The sequence below is a fragment of the Tauraco erythrolophus genome, chromosome 7 (assembly GCF_009769465.1).
Source record: "Tauraco erythrolophus isolate bTauEry1 chromosome 7, bTauEry1.pri, whole genome shotgun sequence".
NCBI classification, from domain to species: Eukaryota; Metazoa; Chordata; class Aves; order Musophagiformes; family Musophagidae; genus Tauraco; species Tauraco erythrolophus.
The window spans coordinates 48,233,436-48,259,839 of NC_141471.1; the positions used below are offsets into that span (position 1 = coordinate 48,233,436).

The 26,404-nt window shown below is 39.5% G+C and overlaps 1 protein-coding gene across 1 annotated transcript in view; it reads right to left on the reverse strand.

Annotated features, from left to right (window-relative positions):
- Nucleotides 1-26,404, reverse strand: part of CPNE4 (copine 4) — a 201,067-nt gene that overhangs the window by 80,856 nt on the left and 93,807 nt on the right. Inside the window, exons 4-6 of the mRNA XM_086615143.1 lie at nt 23,232-23,306; nt 16,076-16,159; nt 15,091-15,180 (exon numbers count right to left, since the gene is read on the reverse strand). Coding sequence (XP_086471269.1) covers nt 15,091-15,180; nt 16,076-16,159; nt 23,232-23,306 — 249 coding nt within the window. The remainder of the gene's footprint in view (nt 1-15,090; nt 15,181-16,075; nt 16,160-23,231; nt 23,307-26,404) is intronic.

Below are 26,404 nucleotides of genomic sequence, written 5' to 3' on the forward strand. Positions count from 1 at the left end.
GGACTTGTGCAGGTATTTTTCTCTAGAAAATTAACACGTTTAAAAGTCACAAAAGGATCCTGCATCACTGCATTTTGTGCAAACTTTCCTAAAAGATACAGGACAGTATTTTTGAAAAATTATCAATAACTCTGGATGTTTCTGGCAAGCAAAACTTGCACAAGATATGAGATATACTGAGATATTATAGCAACGGATATCCAGTAAGTAGCATAAATTGATGGACAGGTAAAATATGGAAGGCGAAGGAAGGAGGTCTTTCTTGGCAACTATTAACAGAATAATTCTTATGAAAAGTGCATCTTTTCAGTTCTCTCAGTCCTGGCAAAAAAAAAAAAAAAAAAAAAGGGAAGGTTTCAGTACTAAAAATATGCCTATGTTTTGCAGAATTCACTGGAATCTCTAGCGCTTGGGGTTGTGAGAGATCACTGCATCTGCAGCTGCAACTGAGGGACACATATTCTATGTCCACAATATCACAAGCAGAACTGATTCCAGTACCAGCCTCTGCTAATGCTGTACTCCTTGAAACATAAATAAAAAGAAAAATAAAAAATTAACCACTGACAAACCTCTGCATGCCTTTTGAGATGAAGAGTGCTTAAAAGTAATACCCTGTAGAGAAAACACTCAGCTTTACAGAAAATCTCAGCTCTTTGCCTATAAATGAAAGCTCACCTGTACAAGACTAACAAAGGAGTATCTTCTTTGGCTTATTCCTCTTCCCCAAAATTCATCTTTACCTTCTAAGCTCCTCTGAATATCTGTCTTTTAACTGATTTTGATCTTAAACTCAGTGGCAAGTCTGTCCCTGAGAGCACAGCAATGACAGTTACATAGCGGTGATCGGAATGATGTGCTGCTTTTTGTAGGAAGGCAGGAAATTAACATCCAATGAAACCAGCACAAGAAGTTGTATATTGGCTTAAAGGCAGATCAGGCCCTTATTCCTGTACCATTAAAGATCGAAGGAAAGAACTCAAATGTCAACAACTTTACAAGTACACGCTTAATGCTCTGAACAGCCAGGAAAATGGGAGCGAGTCAGTCTAGGAAAGCATTCAATGAACATCACACTACCAGGATACTGCATTTTACTTCTGCAGGTCACCTTAAAGCTATGTAGTGTTGAGGATTTAAAGCTCTTAAGGAGATTAAGGGTTCAAGTGCTGTGAACAAACAAATTTAGGCTACTAAAATCACAATTCTAAATTTTAAAACATGCATGAGATGATTAAAGGTATGAGTTAGTGATTTTTAATTATTTTGTGTGAGTTTTACATATTCATAAGTCTGCTTGGAGAAGCACACGCTGCATTCTGATGAGGAATGCCATTATCTCGCACTCCAACACAGCTTCAGTACAGCACGAGACAAGGTTTCAGCGACAGGACATAAAATAACATTGCAGCAGACTCACAGTTTCAAATGTTCACAGTATCACTGGTGGCTGGATATATGGCAACCCCAATTCTAACCACACGTGGCACCTTCTGCTGCCCAACTCTGGCCCATCCCCTCTGCTGCACCTCTGCCCTCCTCAGGGCTGGTAGGCTGTAATCTCCATGAATCACCCGTACCCAGATTGGCACAGGGAACAACCAGAGCCAGTCTGCTTCCTCCATCTCAGCCAGCCACTGCTGAGTATCAGAGTCGGGGCCATGCAGCACTCCCAGGAGGGGGACTAGGGATGGAGGAAAGGCTGAACTGTAGCAGAAGGATGCCATACTCCAAAGAAAGTGGGAAGGCATACAGTTTTTTTTACTATGCCCAAGATGACTACAATGTGAATTCCCCCATGGCCGGACCCTGACTCTTCCCAGACAGCTCAGACTGGTTGGAGAGTGGGCACCTCGGGAGGAAGGAGACACCTCCCCCACAGGAACCTCCGTCAGGTAATCTGGTTGTGTCCTGCTACCTTTCTTTTTTAGTGACAGTATCATGAAACATTTAAGTGATAACTTTCAGCACTGCTTGGATCAACATAACTCATTTATTAATAACATTTACCACCCGTGTGCCGCAATGTTCCCCCTTCCCCTCAGGTTCCCTTTTATACATGAATGCTCGCTTGCAGTACTATGAAAAAAATATCTTTGAAATTACAATAGGCAAATTTTTCACTCCCCCATTTTAGCTGGTCATGAGTTGAAGACTCATTTTTGGCACAACTCCAACAGAGTACTTTTTTCAATATTTTGAAGAGCAGGAGTCTGAAACACTGTTGTCTGTCTAAGAGAGGAATTGTGACTGCCTAATGTGAGTAGCTTATTTTTTAATTAGCCTGTAAAAATGAGCCTGCCTTTCCAGACATCTAGTCATCAGATTTTCAGATGTTTTACTTGCAACTAGAAACTGATTCATTAAAAACCAGAAATAGCTGATATTGAACAGGGATTCTGTTGAAGGTTAATATTTTTCTGAAAAAATATATAAGCTAACATATACAAGAAAGAAATGTAGCAGAGGGCTGTGCATATGTAACCAGGGGTAGAATGAGTATTTGAAGGCATCCAGCAGAATTCCATATGCTCTACTGCAGCTGCCACAGAAAAGCAAAGGACCAGCCTGGCTTAGCTATGTGTTTATACACAGCAAACTGGACACACTTCAGCTCTAAATAATCCATTTACCTTTCACCTTTTCATTAAGTTGTACTGGAGGAGAAGAAACCTTGCGCAATGACCCACTAGCAGTATGTGCATACCCTTGCTATGAATATGCACAATTTCTCAAATAATTAAACCCTAACTATTTAGATCTTTTTCAGATGAAAATCAATGCTTAAGTTTAACCTTGAAAGCTACAAGCCCAGTCACGCAACAGCATTCACCATAAGAAAACATTAGGAGTACATGACATCAGTATTGTGTTTCTATCAGATGTTACTGAATACTTAAACTATCTAAGACAAGGAAAGATACATTCGTCTTTGACTTCACCATATTCTCCCAGTTACTGGCAATCAACAAATTGACACTCTCCTAAAGCTGGAGAGAACATCTGATACATGGCTGTTATTAGCCAGCCAATGCAATAATAATTCATTACTTTCTCTAGTCTCATTTTTAGCATATTCACAGTTTTTGGCCTCCCAATATCCTTTGACAACACGTTCCACCATTTAACTGTGTTGTATGGAAATTGAACTTCTTTTTGTTTTAAGCATTGTGCCTAGTCACAGTGCTTATCAGCTTAATGTACCCTGAGGACAAATAATCAAACCATTCTTTTGTCATTTCCCCCAAGTCATTTATGACTTCAGAACTACCTCTTTAAGATTATCTTTCTTTCCAGTCTGAATTTAGTCTCTTTGCAGAAAGACTTGGCAATAAGATCCTTTTGTGAGATTTTGAAGTCAAAATAACCCCAGACGATTCTGTCACCTACAAATTTTGTCATCCTATTTTTTTGTTTCTCCAAGTCATGTATGACTATCTTAAACAATATCTAGTCCCAGCAGAAATAGTCAGAAAAACCTTTCTGATAACTTCCTCCATTTCTTCATATCCTGTGTTTCTTTTCTTTTATTCCAGGAAAAGCTGTCAACAGAAACTATGTCACTGCACAAATGTATGAATGGACCCAGCACTTCCCTCTTTCAGGACCCTATACAATGGTCTCGTCTCTTAGCTTCTGCAGTTACTTCATTTCCATTAAACTACAAATGATACTCACTTTTCAGATCTCTGAGATGCTGTTCTGTAAAATGCTGTGTTATTAACTTCAGAGATGGGTATGAATGGCAGGGCTTGTCCTACTGTTGTCATTGTTTAAGTACCACAAAGTGTCTGTCTGTCCAATACTCCTCCTCTACTGCCGAAACACTTGTTAAGTATCGGCAAGAGTGTGGAAAAGCATGTGAGACTAAACAGATCTTGCTGGCATCCCATACAATTTCCTAGTATGGAAAAGAAACTGGCATCAGTAAATCCTAGAATTTCTGAGAAATAAAATAATTGTGAGAAGTCTATAGGAACTCTAAGCTAACAATGCGATGATTAACAATGTAATAGGTGATTAGTTCATTTGAACAAATCTTAGGCAATTGATCTAAAGAGTTGTCTAAGAGATCAAATGCTGATGCTGTTCCTGTTCCTATATTGTAATTTCAGATCAAAGCAATTCTGAGTGTAGGGAGCAGGCCAGCCATAGCCTCTTTTATGATCTTTTCTGCAAGCAGACTAGAAGACTCGACTGGTAATACTAAGAAATTATTTCTAACATTACTTGCCTTCTCTTTTACTTAAGAATTTACAGACAATCCATGCACTTTTCAGAAGGGGAAGGATTAGTGTGTTTGTGATAGGAAATACTATCCTTTTGTTAATCTCAGGCAACGCAGGCACAACGGCTGCCCTGCTCAGGACATAAATCTGCTCCACAGTCACAGAGAAGTCCTACCTCCAAAACAGCTTGCACATCCTTTGAGGTGCTCAGTAGCAGCAATGAACTGGATATGCTAAACTCGCAGCCGCTTTGAACAATTCTGTTCAGCAAGACTTCATGAATGGTAAAGTGGAGATCATCACACGAAAGGGGGAAAGGATTGCTGCAGCTGGCTGGAGTCAGGGAGGAGCTCTGAGGACTGTAACAGCTGGGGCTGCTGTACTGGCAGCTCAGAGCAGAGGAGGACAAGAGAACGCCTTCTTCCTAGGCTTCCTGAAAATGCACTGGCGGCATTGCTCTTGGTGAGCAGACCATTACAATATTCCACTGTCGCTAATGAACAAGCAAGTCCTAATTTCTCATTGATTGAGGGCAACTGGGATGAAGGTGTGGCAACCAGGTTTTATCCTAACACCGAATCCTGCCCAAAGCTTAGAGTAAGTGGTGATCAACCCTATGCTAAAACTTCCCTGGCATATTTTAGCAGCTGTAACACATACACAGAACAACAACTATCCACAGACACACTGAAGTCGCTGATAGCAAGAGCCTTGGTTTCTTCTGGTATTACCATAAGGAGGGCTGTGATCAGCTAAATGCTTTTTCTGGGCAGTCCTGCAGCATACAGCTAACAAGCATTTTCAAAATCATTTGGAGACTGAACGTACATGATAAGCATGATTACTTTTGATTTGGTAAGGCAGATGAAACATTTTTATTAAAAACACAGATTCATTCATTATGCAAGGTGCATATACATTATACACATGTATGTACACATCACAAAATGTATGTGTCATCTAGCTGGGAGAAAACATGTTTCTGGCAAATGCAAAATGCAGATGTAAATTATTTTAACAGAATGTGTGGTGGGTGAGATCACTGTGTACAGAAGGGCTAAATACATAATTCTAGTGTGAGATAAAGTTCACACTATTCAAGTGATCGCTATGTACTGAGACATCTTCTAAAATATTAAAGTTTAGACACACTCAATAGCTATTTCTGCCCTAATGCTGCCTAGAGTATCACAAACATTAATTTATAATTAGGTCCCTGAAGATACTTACTGTAATTTTTTTAAACAGATATATTATTTTGCCTTAAATTTGACTCTGCTATGTTCCCTGAGAATACTACCATTTAAAATACACCTATTTTATTATCTGCAATGTGTAACCATTTTTGTGTGGTCATATGTTAGCATATAAACTATAAAGATACGATTTATGATTTGAATTTCAAGGTAAGCTTTCTATTTAAGTAGCAAAAATGTATCATTTATAGCAAAGAATACATATATTACAAGATCTAACAACAAGAGAAGAACTTCCATAAGTGTGTAATTTTCAATTTACACGGTAAAAAGATCTCTGAATAGAAACCAAGGGTCTTTATAAGTTGGTTATATGTCAGCCAATGCGAGGCTTTGCTACTTTATGAGAGTCTGAAATGAGATTGTCTGGAAATTGCCTTCACTATTCTTTCCAGTCTCAACTGAAAGAAATGAAAAAAGAATATGAAAAACTGGTTACACTTTCATCTTCTCTCATTTTTAATATCAGGAGATACTGTAAGTCACATAGCAAAATGTCCTGTAGACACAAAGGTATGAGACTGACGGATTTTCTTTAAGATATGCGACACTTCAAAATTCTCTCACTACAGCATTCAGCTGCTTTACAGTGTTACAGCTAAGCCTTAATCCTGATCTGTTCTAGTGAAAGGAGAGCTTCATGTTATTGTTTTAACTCAAAATGGTAGCACTGGTTTCTAAACTTCTAGAGTAAGCAGCATTGCAGCTAACACCAGGGTCTGTAGGGTGTTCAGTGATCATCAACACAGTGATCTGAAAATCAGCGATAATGTAGAGGTCATTTAATTCATCATCATCCCCTATGCTCCACCCTCCAGTGTGGAACTGATCCTCATTACCAGAGCTTTGCTTTGTCTCATTTTAAATGGTCCCAGGGATGGGATTTAGTACTTTATCAGCTATTGTCCTGTGAAGGAACAACCTCTGATTTGGATTACAGTCAGCAGCACTTAAAGGAGCTTCTGTTTCATTTCAGGGGATTAAAACTCACTTTCAAAGACAGCTCAAGAGAGGCAAGAGCGAACCTTTCAAAAACGTTTCTCATCTTGGTGGTGACTTGCATACCAAAACTGAGGAAGGCTATATTTATTTGTCTTGGGATGGAACCATGGGGGCAGTAAGCAATTGGAAGACAGCTCACAATAAATGCAATGTATGAATTATTTGGAAGCAATCCTCTCTTATTTGCAAAAGAGAAAGAGAGAAAACACTCCTCAGATCCCCTAATCCAGACAAACAAATTCATATACCACATTTTTGCTTGTTTGTTGTCCTCTCTTTGCCCTTGTTTCACATAATGAATGTTCCTTGCAACATCAGAGGTAAGTTTCTAAATTTCTGAATTTCTGTCCCAGGACTCATGGAACCAGGTGCTCTGGCAAGGAATGGGAAGTAAAAATCTCCTGAAATTATGTCTGTCAGTCACGCGGTGGAGGAGAGGAAGGCTCCTGTCTCTCGCTGCCCTGCCTATTTTCATATGTACCAGCTCTTCAGCCTTCTACCACCAATTTTATCAGCAGCTCAAGCATTTAGAGGTCTGAATATCAGCTCTTCATTTTAACCACTGTACATCAAATGATCTCTCCCTTGTGCAATCCACTGCACCCCCTAATTGTTGTGACAACACTTGTCATTTAAATAGCTCTTTCATCTTCAAAGCACTTCACAAACATCAATTAACCCAAATCTAGATTAATTAATCTGACAATTAATTTGCCATATATCCAGCAGTGGCAATAATGGAAAACAAACTAGTGCCTTTTAAAATCAGAACGAGTTCCCTTGACTCTAACAAAAATGGGATCAAGCTCATTTCTTGAGTCTATTTCTCTCTCTTAAATCTTCACTGCAATCTGGTATTTTCTTCCCTGATGTCTTCAGCTGCTCTATCATGTATACAGTCAAGGGAAGGAGAGAAAGAAAAAGGAATCTGTGGGCTGAGATCACACACACCAGGACTTAATCAGTTTTATTTTAAGAAGGATCTTAAATCTTGCACCCCACCTGGACAGAATTTATGAAGATTGATTGGATCAGTCCTTGACATGCTCAGATAAATCAGGGTCCCAAACATACTGCTGTGATTAATGAATTCAGGAGGCACTCATATTATAAACTGATTGCTAAATTATAGATTAACCCAGACTGACAAAACAGGGTGAGTAGTTGCAGCAACTTCCCCACAATCACTATAGACCTTGTGAAGTATGCCACTTGAGTTTTCAATAATCAGTGTAGTGCCTGCAACCACAGGGGAATATGAGAGAGAAAGCAAGAGAAATATAGAAGAACTGTAGTATTCTGCTGAATCATTTACTGGAAAAGTAGGTCCAATGGCATTTATGCAAGGCTCAGAAATTGGCTTTTACAGTGTGTGATTTACTTTAATTTTATAATAATTCTCAAAATAATGTATCATCCTCTCAGAAGACTGTTCTAAAACTCCTCTGGTTAAGCAGTACACACTTACACAAATATTTCTATTAGCTTATCAAATATACATCACATCTCAATGTTTAAGCCCAATTTTTTGTGTTTCTTTTGACTACAAAGAAGGAACTTTTTATTGTCTATAATTATCAGCTGCACAGTTAGTTTTACAAGAACTTATCCAGAAATTCACACCATCATAACATCCTTAAAATGACTAATAAATAAAAACTATTCAGATTATAAAGAACGATCTGCACCCTCCAAGAGTAAGGCAATTATTACAAAGACTCCAGGAAAATGCCCTGACCTAATGAAATGACTTACTGAAAAAGTCATTTGAAGGCATCTTTTGATTCATATTAAAGGCACGTAAAGGTTGAGTCCCCCTTTCTTGTTCTTGAAGGCTTTCCACAAGAAGGACTCCATATGCAAATATCTCTTCAGCAACATCAGGGTAAGCAAGCAGGGAATGATTGGCTTCACTGGCATTAATTTCATGAGTAAATTGAAGGGGAAAACGTAGCACTGCCTAGTTAGGTTCAGGTATGACTGAAATCACCCAATCAAGTAAATAAACAGCAAGTCTAGCCTATGCTGTAATTGGTTCTTGGTGCCAGTCTCTTTTTATGTAGAATTAAAAGCCCTAAGAAAGCAGCAACAACAAATGAGCCTTTCCTTATAGAACAGTGTGAAATCCTTCAGTTCATGCTTTTCTAGTTATCATTTGCCACTGCTTGAATTGCCTTTTGTGCCATATGCTTTTTTAAAATCCTTCACAAATTATTGCTGTTGACTGTAAACCATATCTTTACACATTAGTGCTTGAAACACTCAATGACAGCTAAACTGTGAAAGAATAAAGGCACTAATGGATTTGTCGGAATGTATTACTTCTTGCTTGTCTCTTAAGCTTTACTTGGCCTTCTTCACAGGTTCTGCTCAGTTACTGTCACCACTGGCTTTCAGAGATACTGAGGGCTTATTGAAGGATTACAGTTCATAATATACCTGTATAAGCAGAGCTGTAGTCAAGTATTAAAGGTCACTGAAACCTTATTGATCTAGAGAACCCTGCAGCAATAACTCAGAGAATATCAAAATAACCACTGCTATTTGCTTTTCCTTAACTCAGAATGGAGCAGCCAATACACTTACAGACCTTTAGGAAACCTTTTCCCTAACGGTCCATCATTTTGCATGAAAAATTCAACACAGAAGAAATCAGAAGGAAACATGGTTACAACTATTTGAGGAAGACCAAACCTTCCACTGCCCAAAATGCCGTAACAGACCCTGGGGAAGTGATTGAGCTTGAAACAAAGTGATTGCCTATTTCCATCCAGCATAACATAAGAATCTTTCTTGTAGGCTGTGGAGCTTCTTATTAATATTGTAAGCAAGGATCACATTATATAACAGTATCAACAAGGCAGAAGAGGCACTGCATATTTTATTAATTTAAGCAAAGCGTAGACTTCTCAAGATCTCGTTAATAGTGATCTACCACAAAAATGTAGAAAATTCATGGCCTGTGAAAATTCACATTGGAAAGGCCAATGTATTGCTATTTATAAAGGTCTTGGTACTGAAATTAATTGAAAATCACACCTAGTGCATCTCACTAGCACTAGAGCATCACAGATATACTGAGGCCTACAAGCATATGCAGAAAATCCAACATACAATCCATATGCTAAGACACAGCTACTCCAACTGATCGGACGGACAGATCCAAGGAACTCAACTGGACATAAGAGAGAATGAGAAAGAATGGCAGAATCAGGTTTTGACCTCATCAGAAGTGTACAGTAAGAGGCAACCTTCTCATGGCTACACAAAGGCAAGCAATCTTTTCTATTCAGTAATGTGTCGGGGGTTCAGCTGCAAAGAGCCATTTATACACACAGAGGCAATATAACCTGATGTACGTAATACAATACGTACAATATCTGGTAACCACAGCTGTGGGTCCTACTCATAAACTAACTGTACATGCATAAATGTCATCAGGATTGTCATCTGTTATCTGGGCTAGGCAAGGATGAAACAATAAACAAACTGACAACAATGATACAGTTGCTACATACAGATTTTTGAAAGGCAGAAAAACATCTAATGGACATTCTCCTTTCGAAAATTTCCCCTATGTGGGTGGAAGATGGAAAGGACTTTCTATACAGATATGACACATGCTTCCCCCTCTCCTTGCAGCTTTTTGCTTCACCTGCAGCGTTTGTCTTCCAGATTTTTTTGCCTCTTTTCCTACTTTTCCTTATGAACTGAATTTCTTTCAGTGGTGTTCTCTGTACAAACTCGGCAGAAGTTACTCTGTGCCACGTGCACTATTCGGCTTGTGCCTCTACAGCACCTTGTTAAATGTTTATTTCCCAAGTATTACAATATTACCAAACCAAAAAGGGATTATTTTCAGCGTGCATTACCAGGACTCCTCTAGAAAAAGAGCAACCTGCAACTACTAGAATGGATGGACAGTATATGATCTCTACCAGAAGATACTCACAGTGCAAGCCTGTATTTCAGATAAACCTTTGATGGCAACATACCTCACATGCTGAAACCAAACCTGAATTCAGCACAGCAGAATAGCATAAAAACTACTCTCAGAAGGATTGTATCTTTCACTTACATTTGTCAGTAATTACTGTTGTGAACCAAACCTCTTTACATATTAGGAAAGCAAGGCATTACTTTTGGATCAAAGAAGTATTTTGTTCACTTCAACGCATACACAAATTGTCTTTACTGTTAGCATTAAAAGAAGTTATGACTGGCACTGAAGTGAGACCAGACTTCTCAGATGGTTTCAATGTCTGGGAAGAAAAGCTCAGTAGGTTCATAAATCCAATATATCTTTTTCATAATAAAACCTAGAGCAGCAATAATTGCAATATAGTTTTACAAGGCACCCTGAGAGGAATAAAAAAATAACTGCTCTATGCACCACAGCTAAATAAAGCAAAATTAGGTGTTTTTTTTTTAAAAAGCCCATAAGGAATTCAAATTAACAGACTTTGTAAAGGATGCTAGCCAAAGACTTTTGAGGGAGACCCTAATTATTGGTTGCTTTGATTTCAGTGACCTTGCTTATCTTATCTTTCTAAGCACACATTTTACATGAGAAGGTTTCAAATGCCCAGACAGCGTAAAGGCTGCTTTGGGTGCAAGACTTAAAAAGAGCAAACTTCTGTAAGTTAAACTGAGTTGTTTTAGTGTATTTTTGCCGTGTTACTCCCCATTCCTCATAACACAAATCAGATCATTAAGCTCAGTACCTGTGTGATTTCAGTGGCAGAGACGAAAGGCCAAGACTTCAGAGCTCCAAATAGCCTACAGAGGCAAGCCAAAGGTAGTGACGGTCGCAATGTGTCTGCTGCTGTTATGAAGTCTCCCTCCATTTACATAATTTCTACAATCTGACATTTCCCTCCAAGCATTTCTGGTGCCTCTTAAAGCTTTAAATTAGATTATGCCTTCCAGAGTATGCAAAACAGAAACAGTAGGTACAGGTACCAAACTACCCAGCCTTATGTAATTACTGTTCACAGTGATCAAGCAATCCCGGCAAGAAGCTGATGCTCAGCAAGGCAGCTGGAATCCACTAAATATGGTACAGGGAATTCTTCCAATACTTAGCAGTTACATATTGCTATATACTTTATGAAATGAAACAAAGCAACAAAAGTCAAATGTTTCAAAATATGGTAGGGTGAAGACTGAAATGTTTAGTCAATGTAAATCAAAGTATAAACATTCATATAGTGTTAAATGTCACAGACACTTCACCTCTCTAATTATTGCAATTTCCGCTCTTCTGTCCTTGCTGCCATCAAACTCCTAAGTTATATTTTGCATACAAAGCAAACAGAAAAGTCATCTGACAAGTACTATATGCTGTCAAATACAAGTGATTTTGGGGGCTGCTCCACCATAGCAGCCTTATCTTGCACCCACCAAAAGGTTTAAAGAGCCTGAATTTTAAAAAATCTTCAAGCATTTTTCTTAATTTACAGCCATGATTAATTTCAAAATATTTCTGCACTCATGAGTGATCTGGTGCAAATCTTACTACTTTTAGCTTTTCTGTAGAAGTCTGAACTGCAGCCTCCAGCAAATACTCAGATGTCTAAATCAGGGCCTGCAAAAACTTGCATACATGAATAAAAAAATGTATTCTCCAAAAAAAAGAAAAAAATACCCTGCAGAATCAAGACTATTTGGAAAATAGTCAATAGGTTTGTAAGATCCATCCTGCCCCGGTTCTCTTCTTTACCCTTCCTTCACTGACTTTCTCCTCATCTTTTCTACAGGCAGTCCTAATTCGACTACTGTCTCTCTGCTCATGGCTCAAAGATCCCCTTTATTCCCAGACCCATCATCTTCTGCCAAAGCTGAAATCTCAGTCTTCGTCCTACCTTTTCACCCCAATTTCAAAGAGATTAAAGCATGTTTCTCCCTCCAGAACCACATTTCTCTACCCTGAAGGACTTGCCACTTGCTCTGACGCTCCAGGCATCACATTTTGTTTGCATTTCTTTCTAGGTTTTCTCATCTAAGTGATTTAAAGGCCACATATACACAACATGGTGAACGCAGTGCTATGCTAATTCTGCTTTTCATTGGAGCAGCAGCAATCTGATCCATCTCTTTTCTTAAACCCATATAGTTGCATTGTTATGGAATGTTACCTATTTCAATTTAAGCTACCTCAAGAAGCAGATCCTATAAGGGCAGGCACAACTGATTGCTTTAAGTGACTGTCAGACACAAGCTGGACTAGGTGACCTGGGACCCTGTGCCAAGGAAGAGGCAGAGCGCAACCTTCTGCATCTGGTTGTCGAAGGTGCACCCTCAGAGAAGCTGCATAACACAGATAATCTGTCACATTACATCTCTTCTTCAGCCTCTCAGCATCTCACATTTGGAGTATACCATGTTCTCTAGCACTGCCCCCAGTTCTGCTCCCTTTCACCTTCACAGAATGCTGCAGCAGCTGCAGTACTCCTGCCTGCTCTAACCATGTCACCTCTGTCTATATGTCCCACCAGTGGCTTGCCCTTCTCTAGTACATCAAAGAACGGCTCACCCTCCTTTTCCAAGCCTTTCATAGCTCACTCCATTCAAAAGCAAAAGCTTGGCTCCCAGCTCTGCCTGTGCTGTGATGGGAGCTCATTGTTCAAACAAGCACTTTCTGTGTTTTTTTCCAGTGCTTCCCTTTTGTCATGAAGTAGCAGCCCAGGCATGAGAGGCTTCAATGGAGGCCCCAGCCATGGCAGTGCTCCTTGTCCTTGACTGTCCTTTGAGCCAGTCATGTTACTATCTCTGGAGGGTAGCTGCTCTTTTTTTTTTTTTCTTTTCCTCTCCTGGAGATCTATATTGCTTATACAACACAGAGTAATTTGCTTGTCTTCTGTGTTTCAGGCAACTAACTTACAGATATTTAATCTACCCAGGAAATTTATAAAATTGCAGCCTCCCAAGAAAACAAAGTCATTATCCTGACACTTCATATTACTGTCATTCTACACATACTGCAACAAATAACTCCTCTACGTTTCCTCATTTGCATTAGAAATCCTCTTTAGCCAATACTGTTAATTTTGCTGGCAGTTTAAAATGGAAGCTGTTCTTTCCCTACACATCATTCTCTATTTTATCTGCTACAACTCTCTTTCAATCCCATTGGACATACCAAACACAACTGGTTTGATCATTTACCAACTAAGGGGTAGGTGGAAAGATCTTTCACAACTGCTCCCCTGTACCACCTGAAGTGCTGAGCTTCCTTCCAACATCTCAGACGCACCCATCACAAACATGTTGGTGTGGCCTACTAAGTATCCTGTACTCCATCTACTTCATCCTTCGCTTTTCCTTGCTGCATCTCTCATTGTTTTCTCAAACTTCCTCCATCTTTTGGTATTTCTTTTTCCCTTGGCCTCATTTGGTTGCCCAACAGTGCCCCAAGGGACACAAACAATATATAAAGATAACCATCCATTCCTGTGTGTTCCTCTTGCAACCCCAATATCATACAAACATATATCTACAAACATTGCGTCGGTATCACTGCTGTTCCATAACAACAGTGCGGATTTTGTGAAGTCATAAATCACAATCAGCATGAGGAGTATAAATCCAAGCATTCATAAGACTCCTTTTTACCTTTTCCACCCATTTGTGGCATGCATTGTAACATAGATTCATAGATTCATCGATTTCTAGGTTGGAAAAGACCTTATAGATCATCGAGTCCAACCATCCCTAATCCCCATTAAACCATATCCCCAAGTAGACACCAGGCATTTTATTTTTTCTATCTGCACAGCACATCCTGCAGTACGTAACGAGTGAAAAGTAACAATAATGCTTCTGCAGGGTTGTGCAGCTATAATGATGAAAGAAGAAAGGTTTACAGGGACAAGGAAAAAATTTTTATAGACAATTTTGGTATGGTAAAAAAAAAAAAAAAAAAGACATACTTTTGGGTCCAATGTCCTTTCATCAGGTCCAAGAGGCTGAATAGACACTAGGGACCGTGCACTCCATTTAACATTTTTTAACTTAGTGTTAACCTTAAACCTGATTAGCGGATATGAACAACTAGATTCAACCTTGATTTAACCCAGATTAGCCACAAGAAGATGAATTTTTCTACACACAGCTCCAAGTTTCCAACCATCAGTCTTTCTGCTGACTAGTAACTGTCATTACTATAGCACATGTCTTTTTGTGGACACCTCATTCTTCATATATAATAACAAATCTCACAATTCAGTGTTTCTTTTATAGAGGGTCTCCACACATACAAGTGAGGAAATAGCAGTTAAAATGGTGACAGGGCTACCACTTTCCTTGAGCATACTTTCACCAGTTAAATGATGCTGGGTTCAAATTATCCAACTGATTAGCAAAAACAGTCCCATAAGTTTTCGAGGTTACTGTAGGAAGTATAGAGCATAATCTACTGATTACAGTGGATTACCATTTCTCTGCATCCTTAATTTGACTGTGGTAATCATAAAGCAGCTCTGCGATCATCTTTTTCATCAAAGAAGAGGGCAATGCAGAGTAGAAATCTTCAATTGAAAAAGGGAGACAAAGTTTTGTTTTCTATGAGTAAATCTATTTAAACAGTAGGAATGACTTCTGACCTTTAGCCTGCGGTCCTGGTCTCCACTGCACAGAGAATTTACAGATACTTTAAAGGTCTTCCAAGCGGGATTTAAGTTATTCATCACAACCTGTGAGTGAAAAGAAAGGAAGGGAACCCTTAACATTTGCACATCTCCAAAGAGAATGCTAACAAGAGCCACAGTTTTCAATACAGTACGTTCACCAGAAAGAGAAGAAAGCAGAGCTCAGCTGGAGGTTTGCAGAACAACGTGCATGGAGTACGTGCCCTTGAGCAACGAGCAGTTTGCAACACTCCTCCTCTGGAAAGCTCCAAAAAGGAGCACAGGTGGGAAATGGACCTGTACACAGAACATGGTACAGAGATTGCCCCAGAACTGACATGCCTCAGCAGTGGCATAACTCACAAGAGAAAGGTTGTGGAATACATCCCTGAACTGGAAGCCATGAACGAGATGCAGGACTAGGCAATGGGGATGGGCAGAACCAATTTACAGACACTGCCTTGCCAGGAAGACTTTAAGGGATCCATAGCAGACAGGCTCATAACCCGAAATACCTGCCACAGCCCCACCCTGTACACCTAAATGCTGCTTTTAAAGACAGCTCCAGTCATTACCATGGAAGCAGTAATGACACTGGGTCATATGAAACAAATGTAAAGCACCCAGATTACAAATATTTTTAGCACCAGCAACCTGGGAGGAGGTGGAGAAGATGCAACATAGTATTAACAGGAAAATATGATACTGTCTGTAGCATGGTTTGGGCTAAATATAGGACATATGACTCCTGACTTTCAAACAGAATATCTGCCAGTTCAATTAAATTTGGATCTTTGGCTTCAGTCAAGACCTGATACCCATTAGTCAATAATTACACAAGAGAAAGAAGTGTTTTTAAATGTGGGTGCTTGCGATACCCTTTGTGACACGAGAAGCATAAACTATTCCTCTTGACAGCCCACCTGTGTCCTTAGAAAGCAAATCCAACCCTACTCCTTACCTCAGTTCTGTGAACAAGTTGTTGGGTTGCATCATCATTCATCCGGAAAATCTCCAGAAAAGGATCAGATTTGCTGAAAAAATCCTAAAATAAAATATAGGACAGGTTACTCTTGAGAATACTTTTTCTTTGAGCTTTTCAGCCACAGTGCACTGGTGCTTCCCTGACTGCTAATGAAAAAGGAGAGCTACTGTGGATTTAGTGAGACCTCTTGGTGTCTCTCAGCAATATTTCATTCTTTTTCTTGTTCCACAAGGACTTCCACAGCACTGCTGTTGTTCTCAGTTTGACTATTCGATCACAGCAGGCAGAACTGTGAAATGTCATTTTACAGCCTTTTCCCTTCTTACATCCAGTCCAGATTTCTGAGCTTTAGCTCCTTTGAGCACCTAGCTTGTTTTGTTCTGTCTCCATAACTGTTTGGTCTTTTGACATCAGTGTTATCACACAAAGCCCTTTGCAGCATATTCCTCAGTGGGGTTGAATTTCACACTAATCGCCCACCCTCTCAAAACAGAAGTTAATCAGCCAAGACATTGTGCTGCTACCAGCTAACACAAGTATTGGCAAGATGGATTAGAGAAGGTCAGAAAAGTGAGTCCTCTTTAGGATGTGATAACACGGCCCATGTTAAGATGACAAATATAGCAGGAAATGCAGAAAATTGCTTGATATCTCTAAGTACAAGGAAATGTGACAGACATTGAGGTCCACATACTGCACCACAGAACAATTTCTGCTAGTCTTGCACCCAGCTAACAACCCTCAGCGTTCTTACACAAACCTAAATTAAGTTGCTTTTTATAGCGTTGCTGAAGTCTGCCACAGCCTCTCTTGTTTCAACATCTCATTTCTTCTGGACATGCTGGCTGGGGGTTGGAAGAGTAGCTGGGTATTAGCCCTCCACAGATGGAGGGGGAAAGCAGGCTAATTCAAATTTCTAACTGTGCAATGCTGCAAGAGCAGATTCAAATGGACTCAGCCCATTTTCTGTAGTTCCAACTCCCTTCCTCATTTTCCTCTTCAAAAGAATCACATGATTAACTTTACGCATACAAATACTATTTTTCTCTATAGGCTGTATCCAAAACCATAGACCTCCAGATCAATTTGGGGAAGTGAGGAATTCTGTTTTCTCTCCTGGTTTTCTATAAGAGTGTTAGTGTAAAAATGAGTGTAATATGCCTAGTTCTACAGTTTTCTCCTGACCGAATGCCCACTCTACTTACTTTTGACTAGCTGGATGGGATGAGAATGGCTTTGCATAAGATGTTAGCCAAAGTCTGGGCACATCAAAATTGGTAAAATTTGTCTTTAGGGCATTTTTACAATTCTATAACTGCAAAACAAGCAAAGAAATCAGGGCTTTGAAAAGGTATACCTGAATTTGAATGTCTAGAGAAGGGAGTCCCTAGGGACCACAAAGCCCTGGGCAAGGCTCAAGCAACCTAAAGTCTTTTCCATGCCCTAAAGATGACACCTATCAATGTTGTGTTCAGAGTGCGGTTCTGTGAATGATCTGTTTCTTTTCCTACTAGATAAAAGGTAATGATATGTTTAGAAACTGATGCAAAGCACATACTTATATATTTGTTTAATCTCATCATGTGGAGCTTTAAACAACAAAGCTGTATGTTTGCCTATTTGTTCCAATTACATGGTTACAGGACATTCAACGTAAAAGTATGCAGAACCAGCACGAAACCCAACAAAGTCTATAACCAGTTTGCCTGAAGGCCCTGATGTAGATTTACTATCTGGACTCCATTCAGCACTTGAAACTGCTAGTATATGGATGCTTTCGTGGTCAAATTCTGCCAGATTACTACTGCATAGCAAAGAGAACAAGCAGAGAGTGAGGGTGCTGGTTTAATCATAACGACACTAAAATCCAGAGTGCATAGGGTTAAAAAAGATTGAGCTGCCTCTTTGCACATGTAAGTACACTGATTGAAGCTGAGTAAAAGCTTAATGTTAACAGATTCTTTATCAAACACAAGTGTGATGAGAAAAGTTATCTGAAAGAAAACACCTCAAAATGATACATTCAAAGAACGCACCTTGGAGTGCAGAAAAATTCAGAAGGGAAATCAGGATTGTGTGTAAGGCTCAAAATATCGTACCATTCCCAGCTGAGTATCATGAAAGCTGAGACGGCAAATCAGCACAAGGGAAGTAATTTTTAACATTTGTTTCCAACTACCAAGTCATCTAAAGAGAAAGATTTTAATGCTGGATGATAGCTTGTATCGCCTGTGGTGGTTTTGGCTGGGATAGAGTTAATTTTCTTCACAGTAGCTGGTATGGAGCTGTGTTTTGGATTTGTGCTGAAAACAGTGTTGGTAATGCAGAGATGTTTTCGTTACTGCCAAGCAGAGTTTTCACAGAGTCAAGGCCTTTGCTTCTTCTCATCCCACCCCACCAGCGAGTAGGCTGGTGGTGCACAAGATGTTGGGAGGGGACACAGCCAGGACAGCTGACCCCAACTGAACAAAGGGATATTCCATACCATAAGATGTCATGCTCGGCATATAAAGCTGGGGGAAGAAGAAGGAAAGGGAAGAATATTTGGAGTGATGGCGTTTGTCTTCCCAAGTAACTGTTACATGTGATGGAGCCCTGCTTTCCTGGAGATGGTTGAACACCTGCCTGCCCATGGGAAGCAGTGAATGAATTCCTTGCTTTGCTTTGCTTGCGTGCGTGGCTTTTGCTTTACCTATTAAACTGTCTTTATCTCAACCCATGAGTTTTCTCACTTTTTCTCTTCCGATTCTCTCCCCATCCCACTGAGGGGGGAGTGAGCAAGCGGCTGTGTGGGGCTGAGTTGCTGGCTGGGGTTAAACCATGACACCCACCCCCTTCAATGCAAAACCAAAGCCTAATTTCTTTCAGAATGAAAGTACAAACAAAAAGTCCTTCTATACCAAAGACGCTTCATAACAACTGAAAAATGATATGCTGAAGAAACATTTTATAGCTATTAACATTTTCAAAGCTTTTTGGTTGTTATGCTGAATCTAACAGCTTTGCATTATCTCACAAGAACAACCTCTGAAAGAAGAATGGCAGCAATAAAGGTTTAATGTTTTGATATATTAATAATGTTTAAATGATTAATGTAATGCATTTGCTAGTGGTATAATGCACACTGTTCTTTCAGCATGTGCAGCGGTTACACAGTAATAACACAAGTACATGGCTTAAACTTTAAAAAATTAACTACCTCCATTTCTGAGCACCAAGTTCGACACATCTTTTCGTACATTAATTTTCAGAGCATGACACTTTTTAAAATTCAGGTTTGGGGGTCAAGTCAAAGGTCCCTCAAAAAAGGACTGAAGTAGTCAAAAGACAGTAATAATTTTGAAAATTCTTCAATAGAAGACCGGGCATTTAAGAATTATTTTTTTTAGTAGTTTAGTATCAAAGAAATATATAAAAAAGCAATATTAGCTTGCATTTTGCAGATATTTGCTGGAAAATCTTTCCCAAGCAATGATAACTGCCTCTCTCAGAACAGGAAAAGCAGTTTGCCTGCCTCAGTGCTCATAATTTATTATAGCTATCATAAAAACGTAGCTGCTTGTTATGGTAATTGTGACACAGCTATTAATGCAATAGAACCTTTCCAAAAGTTATTGTTCCACTGTGAAGTGTTCTCAGTGGATCTCTTGAAACAAAGATATGCCATCTGAGCTGACTGAGCTTCAATAAAACATGAAAATGCAGTTATACCTTCCCAACAAGCACTGCAATAAAAAACATAACCTTTATCTCTGCAAAGTCAGTTAACTAAAGGAAACTTTCATATCTGTGACTTTCCTATAATTTTTTACTGAATGTTTCAGCCACTGCTCCAGAAAAAATTGAGTAGGCTTTACTTATTTTACGGTCTCTCTAAAACTCTTGCAGTTTTATGTGGGGGGAGTAAAAAAACCCAACAAACATATACTGCCTGTTAAATCAGACCAACAAATTTTGTTTAATCTGCTAAAAATGTGTTGTTCACACCTTTGTCCCTAGTGGAGGAAAATCCTATGTTTGAGGACCACAATCTGGATGCTTTTTCAAGGAATTTTCCTTTAAAGGGTGAAGGAAGAAAGTTCTTGTCCATTCAAGATATCACTGATGGTAATGGATGGAAAGAATTATTTTTTATCCTTGAAGCACATCCTGAACCTTTTCAACAACTTCCTTTGTTCCCAAGTTGTGAGACATTTGGATTCAACTTGTCATCTGCCACCCCCACAGCTATCAGTGCAGGAACCCCTGGGTCTACTAAAGCGACCCCGTGTAGCAGAAGTGGGAGCAATTGCTCCCGCAAGCTTCCTCTGTCTTTCAGAAGACTCTCAGGACTGCCCTCAGTTCCAGCCCTCAGTCTGCTCCTCTGATGTTACATCTCTACTCAGGTCTTCCCTCCTCTGAGTAGGGAGATGCGTGCAAAACCATGCTTGGGATTTAACAAGACAGGCACTTCTCAATTCTCTGATCATTCTGCTGGACCTGTATGTGACACCAGGGCACCCATGCTTTTTCACCAATGGCTGAACTATACAATTTAAGTAATTTCAAACCTTAATAACAATAATTACTAATAGCACCTTGCATCTACTGATGTCCAAGTTCATTGTAAGCCATACCAAAAGCCCTAGCCTTTTCTTATAAATGTAGTAAGCCAAGGTTCAGCCAGATTTAGAGCTACATCTCTAGCTGGAGGAAATTGAAAGACTTCTTTCAACTCTAACAGGCTTCCAGTGATTTTCATCAGCTGAAGACAGAAGCTGAATGACAATGAGTCATTGCCTGAGTTGCACACTGCACTATCCTGGAATTTTTTATTAGATGAAGCCCACCTTGACTGGACATACTAAAATGCTAAGAATGACAATGTTCTTGTAATATTTCAGAATGATCCTCCTTAATTTATCTCCATAAAGTGTTTCAACCACTGTCTAAAGCTATTGCCCAGACAACATTGACCTGGCTCAGAAGCACACTCTGGCAGTATCCTTTTAATTTATACCAACGAAAGCCATTAGCAATCATAATATCTATACCAGAGAACATTTTACATTTGTGAAAAAGGAATGACCAAGTGAAGTCTTATTCTGTTGTACATTTCCTTTCCTTTTCTAGATGTGATAGCATGTGGAACAGGAAAAAACTTGTGTTTAATTTTGCAAATCAGGCCTAAGGATGTCTGTCTAAAGAGAGGCTGTTAAATCTACATTTTGACACCTAAATAAATTACATGATTCAGAAACACTAAGACTCCAGCAACTCTGAAGGAAGAGGTAATTCATCTTTTAGATGAGAAGCAAATTAAGATCCTGATCGTTTACAATTGTTAATGATCCTGAGTACAGTTATGTTATTTACCTGTATGTTCTAACTAAATTCTGGTACCATTAATCTTTCTGGGTACTTTCTGCTTGTCTGAGTTTTCCTGGCAGTTTCAACTGAAAATATTACTCATCAGTTATGGCCTGATTTTGAAAATCTGATGTATGTATCCAAAGTACTCTCACCGATTTGGTTTTAAACTGTTGTCCTGGCTTTGCTGGGATAGAATCATAGAATCGATTTTCTGTTCAGAGAAGCTACATTTCTCAAGTAAGCTGCATTTTTAAAAAGACTGCAGCAGCCAATTCAGTGAGAACAAAATTTGTAAGACACTTTGTTTTAGTTTGTAGCTAGACGTGGTATGCAGGTATCTGTAATGCTTACGGACTTTTCAACTTGTCTTTTCCTAACAACCCAGATGTCCAAGAACCTGGAAGGAGTGTGGCCAGGGTGACTGATACTTAAACTGGTAAATGGGTATTCCATACCACGTAACGTCATGTTCACTATAAATTGAGAAGTTGTCTGGGGACGGGCTGCTGCCTTCTCTCTCTTGCTCTTCTTTCCTCAACGGTCACTGTCTCTGGAGGGTCTCGCCTGTCATTCTGCTCCTGATGCCTACTCTCCCTCCCTTCTGAGACTGAGGTTTCTGGACTTTCCTGTTCTGGGATTGTCAGCTGGGAATGGGCTGGACATTGGCCAAGGGGTGGTGAGCAGCTGCACTGTGCATCACTTGTCTGCATATATTATTATTTTTGTAATTATTATTTTTCTATTTTCTTTTATTTCAATTATTAAATACTTCTTGTCTCAACCCAGGGGTCTTCCTTCCTTTTCCCAATGCCCCTCTTCGAGTGGGGAGGGGTCATTGGGTAATAGAACAGCTGGCAATTGTTTAGCCCCAGATACAGGCTAAAGGTAGACAACTACTCATATGTCAAATGTTTACAAGCACATGCTTAGAGCATTAGAATCATAAACTTTTGTATAGTGTTACCACATGGTTCTAATTAAAAGCAGCTTTATATATAGGAAGTGGCTATAAAGTAATGGTAGACAATGTGATGGAGTACAATTGTAATCATCTGTTCTTCAATTATATGTAAAGCCCTATTATCTAAACAGGGTCATAGTCTTATGACATCTATTAATTAAAAAGATATTCCACAGATTACCTCAAATAATTATGTGTCTTCTATTACCCTGAAATAAAAGAGAGTGCCTTACAAGCAGTCATCTGGATTTCTTGGGCTGTGTACTGCTTGAGGTGCTAATAAGCATATGTGTATTGCTGAACAACACAGATATTTTCAGAAAGAAGTAGTCTTTATAATGAAGAGCAGTGTTTGAGTCGGTGGACAGTTTTCTTATTAAGGCAGGAAAAAGCTTTTAACAAAAATATAAGAGTCTTTTTCTCACATTCAAGCTACATTTTGTTGGACAAAACATGTATCATGACTGAGCTGTTATGAAGTTTTCTAGCTTTATTTTAAGACGCTTACTTCAACTATAACATCTTCTACTACTTATAGAAAGCTCACTTCCCTAAGCACTTCTGATCTCTGGCATTTTAAATAATTAAATCGTCTTGGTTATAGCGTAATTAAATTGTCTTGGATTTAATTAGATTCCCTTGAGGTTTGTTTTTTTAATTACTTCGCAACTTGAGGAAAGCCTCATAGTGAACATTCATCTGAAATCTCTGATGTGTTTAATAATATAAGGCAAAAAATATCCATCGAGGAAAATCTCATCAAGTTATATTTGCAGGCATTCTTCTGCCTTTCAGTAAGGTTAATATCAAGCAGCTTACCTTGTCATCCAATTTCCGCGCACTGAATGAAAGTTCAACGTAGTCGTCATTGCCAGACAACTCCTCAGCAATCACCTAAATAGAAAGCTACATTTGAGTTTTGCACGGTGTAATGAAAGTGGAGAAAGATGCCATTTTCCACTGTGAAGACTGTGGACCTTATTAGCAAACTGAAGTGTGGTACAAGTTAATCTGTTTCTCTTTGCAATCAGGGAGGGCTAAGAGTATTCAGTTAATCCCTTTGCTCAGTTGATGGGTGGCACTTTGTGAAGTCTACAAACCTGAATCACTTTGTATCATGCAACTATGCCTTGTGAATCACCTGTCAATGGACAGACCTCAACATCCATCAGGGATCCCTTTCCTCTGACCAAGTACTTTTCCTAAGACAGGACAATGGAGAATTCCACAGTCTCACAGTGTCCAAGGGGACAAAAAAGCTATACAAGAGTTGTATTATTTGAGTCTAAATCTTAGATTATTTTTATGCTGCTTCAGCATAATTTGGCAAGCTAAATGGAAAAAGAAGTGACGTCATCTGTCATTAGTTGCCATGAAAGGCACATTTACAGTAGGTGACTTCTGGGATAGTTTTTCTGCAGCAGCTACATTGGCAAAACCATTCATTTACTGTATGTAGACTGAGTCAGAAGAAAGTAACACTAAAATAATGTAGTGTGATTCTTCCATCTTCAGATGGTGTAAACTATGCTGATAATGATGCCTGTTACTGTGCTGTGCAATGTTGTTAGGAAAAAAACCAACAAAACCAATCAAAACAGCCTTCCCGACTAGGCCATTAAAATGCTTCAGTGGAGAGAAGGTATTAACCAAACGTGGGATATTTCATTGAAAAACGTTGTTTGAAACAAACCACATTATATTCTGTTTGACGGTTATAAAATCTTTCCCTATTGTAACTATTCTCCCCAAAGATTAAATCACCCAAAAGAACCTATTTCTTAGTTTCATGCCCACAGCCACCCACTTGGCAGCCATGCCAGCTTCCCGGCCAGGCTCAGACTGTCTCCACCGCAGGGACTGCAGGCCCTCGGGGAGCTGCTGGGACACCTCAACTATTCTTCAAATCAGCTGAAGGTTGCTGAGGTTGGAGCTGCAGTCAGAGCCCTGCAGTGCAGGATGCTTTTACTGCCCACGTATGCAGCTCCTAGGAATTATCCAGTCTGTCTATAGCCGCAATAAACTTCAGCATCATCAGGATTTTTTAAGACCTTTTTTCTTTCTTTGACAGAAGCTAACGGATTCTGCATGGGGCATAACTGGTAGGGTTTTGGTAGCAAGGGCTGCAGGAGTGACCTGTGTGGGGAGGCTGTGAACTGCTCCATGCAGATCACAGCTAGTTTGGCAGTGGGCAGCGACTACCAACTGCATCCCAAAACATCAACCCATCAGAGGTGCTTATGGCACCTCTGTATGAACATATTTAAGAAAGGGTGGCAGCTGCTAGACACAGGAGACCCAAAGGGAGATGTAGTAAGAAGTCTGAGAGGCCACTCTAAAGAAGATTCAGGAGGAGGCATGGGGAAGGGGATGTTGTTGAGGACACTGGAGATACGCTCTTGGAGAAGGTGCTTCATGCCAGAGGAGGAAGCTCTGAGGGCCTGCAGCCTGCAGGTAAGCCTACATTGGAGGAAGGATGCCTCCAAAGGGACTATGAGGTGTTAAGACTATTGTGGCTGTGACACTTCACAGTATTCCCTCATGCAAAATACTCATACACAGCCATGTAGGTGCACAGATGCTTAACCATGCATGAAAGCACTATTGCACAAGCATGTATGTGGTGTTTCAGATGTTCCAGGCAAATGAGACCTTGCTGGAAATTCAGCTCATAGAGTCTGACACAACAGATCTCTTCCATGTAGTTTGATGATTTAAAAGGTCATAAGCTGTATACAACCAATAGTGCTCTTGGAATTGCACACCAAAATTCACAAATATTTGAAAATAATAAACTCTCTCTATATATAAAGTTTGACAGACATCCCACTGGAGAAGCTGATCGAGGTTCTGTTTTGATCCCATAATCATATAATAAAACTGTATTGATGAGACATTACACATTCAAAGGACTAATAAAATTCCAGTAAAACATGGTGAGGCAGGAATTTTCAAAATCTTACAAAAAACCTCATAATTCACTACACTGAACAAGTCAGGAAACTAGTATTTGTATACTTGACAGACACCTGGTATATACCTCAGGTCCAAAAATAAACATATTGATTTTGACTTATTCTGTTGAGATAGAAAATTTCTCACACAACAATTTTTGTTTGAGTTCAGTTTTTGCCCATTTGAGTAAAATTGACTTGCTCTTTAGTACCACTGGCCAGAAGCCAAAGCAAGTAACTAAGGTCTATGGTTCATGGTTATCATCCAGTGCTAGGTCAGCAGGGACTATTAACTCATTTACTCTCATCTTCTGTATTTCAAAGAGCATTAATTTTTGCCAGAACATTCTACTAGCAAGCCTAATAATTTTAGTTGAGCTAGAGCCTTTGTGTCTTCACAAGACTAAACTCCTTCATGTCCCTCATAGAGCAGGAGAGGGGCCCAGAACACCATGAGGATGGACAAATGAAGTATGCCCAGTGGGCAAAACATACTGTTATTTAGGGAGTAAAACTCTCTCCTGGTTCTATTCAGCCAGAAGAGTGAGGAATTCCTTTCCAATCCAAGACATAAAATGGGTTTCACTTTATGAATTTAAGCAAATCCCTTTCCAGCCAGGCACCAAAGAAGATACCTAAGAAGGAAAATTCCCTGGGCTCTCAGAAAGCATTATTTCTCACAGTCTGCTCTCCCTTCTGTGGCTGAAGGCAGAAAAAATATCCAAACAATCAAGCCAGAAGAAACCCATCTGGCTAATTGCACATCAAGGGAAAAAATCCTTCTCAACCCCATGAGGCAGTGGAGCAGAGATCTCCAAAGCAGAATATTTTATTATAGTCTTCGTCTTAATGTAGAGCAGCAAACGTCACAAGCATGCCAGGTTCAGCCCAGACAAGCTTGATCTCCCAAACAAGCCAAGAGAGAAAGATGAATGAGATGTAATACATTGATTTGCAGATTTCAAGATACACATGGGGCTGCTATAACTATCCAGTCCATAATTGCATTACAACACAGCTAAAATACCTAATCTCATC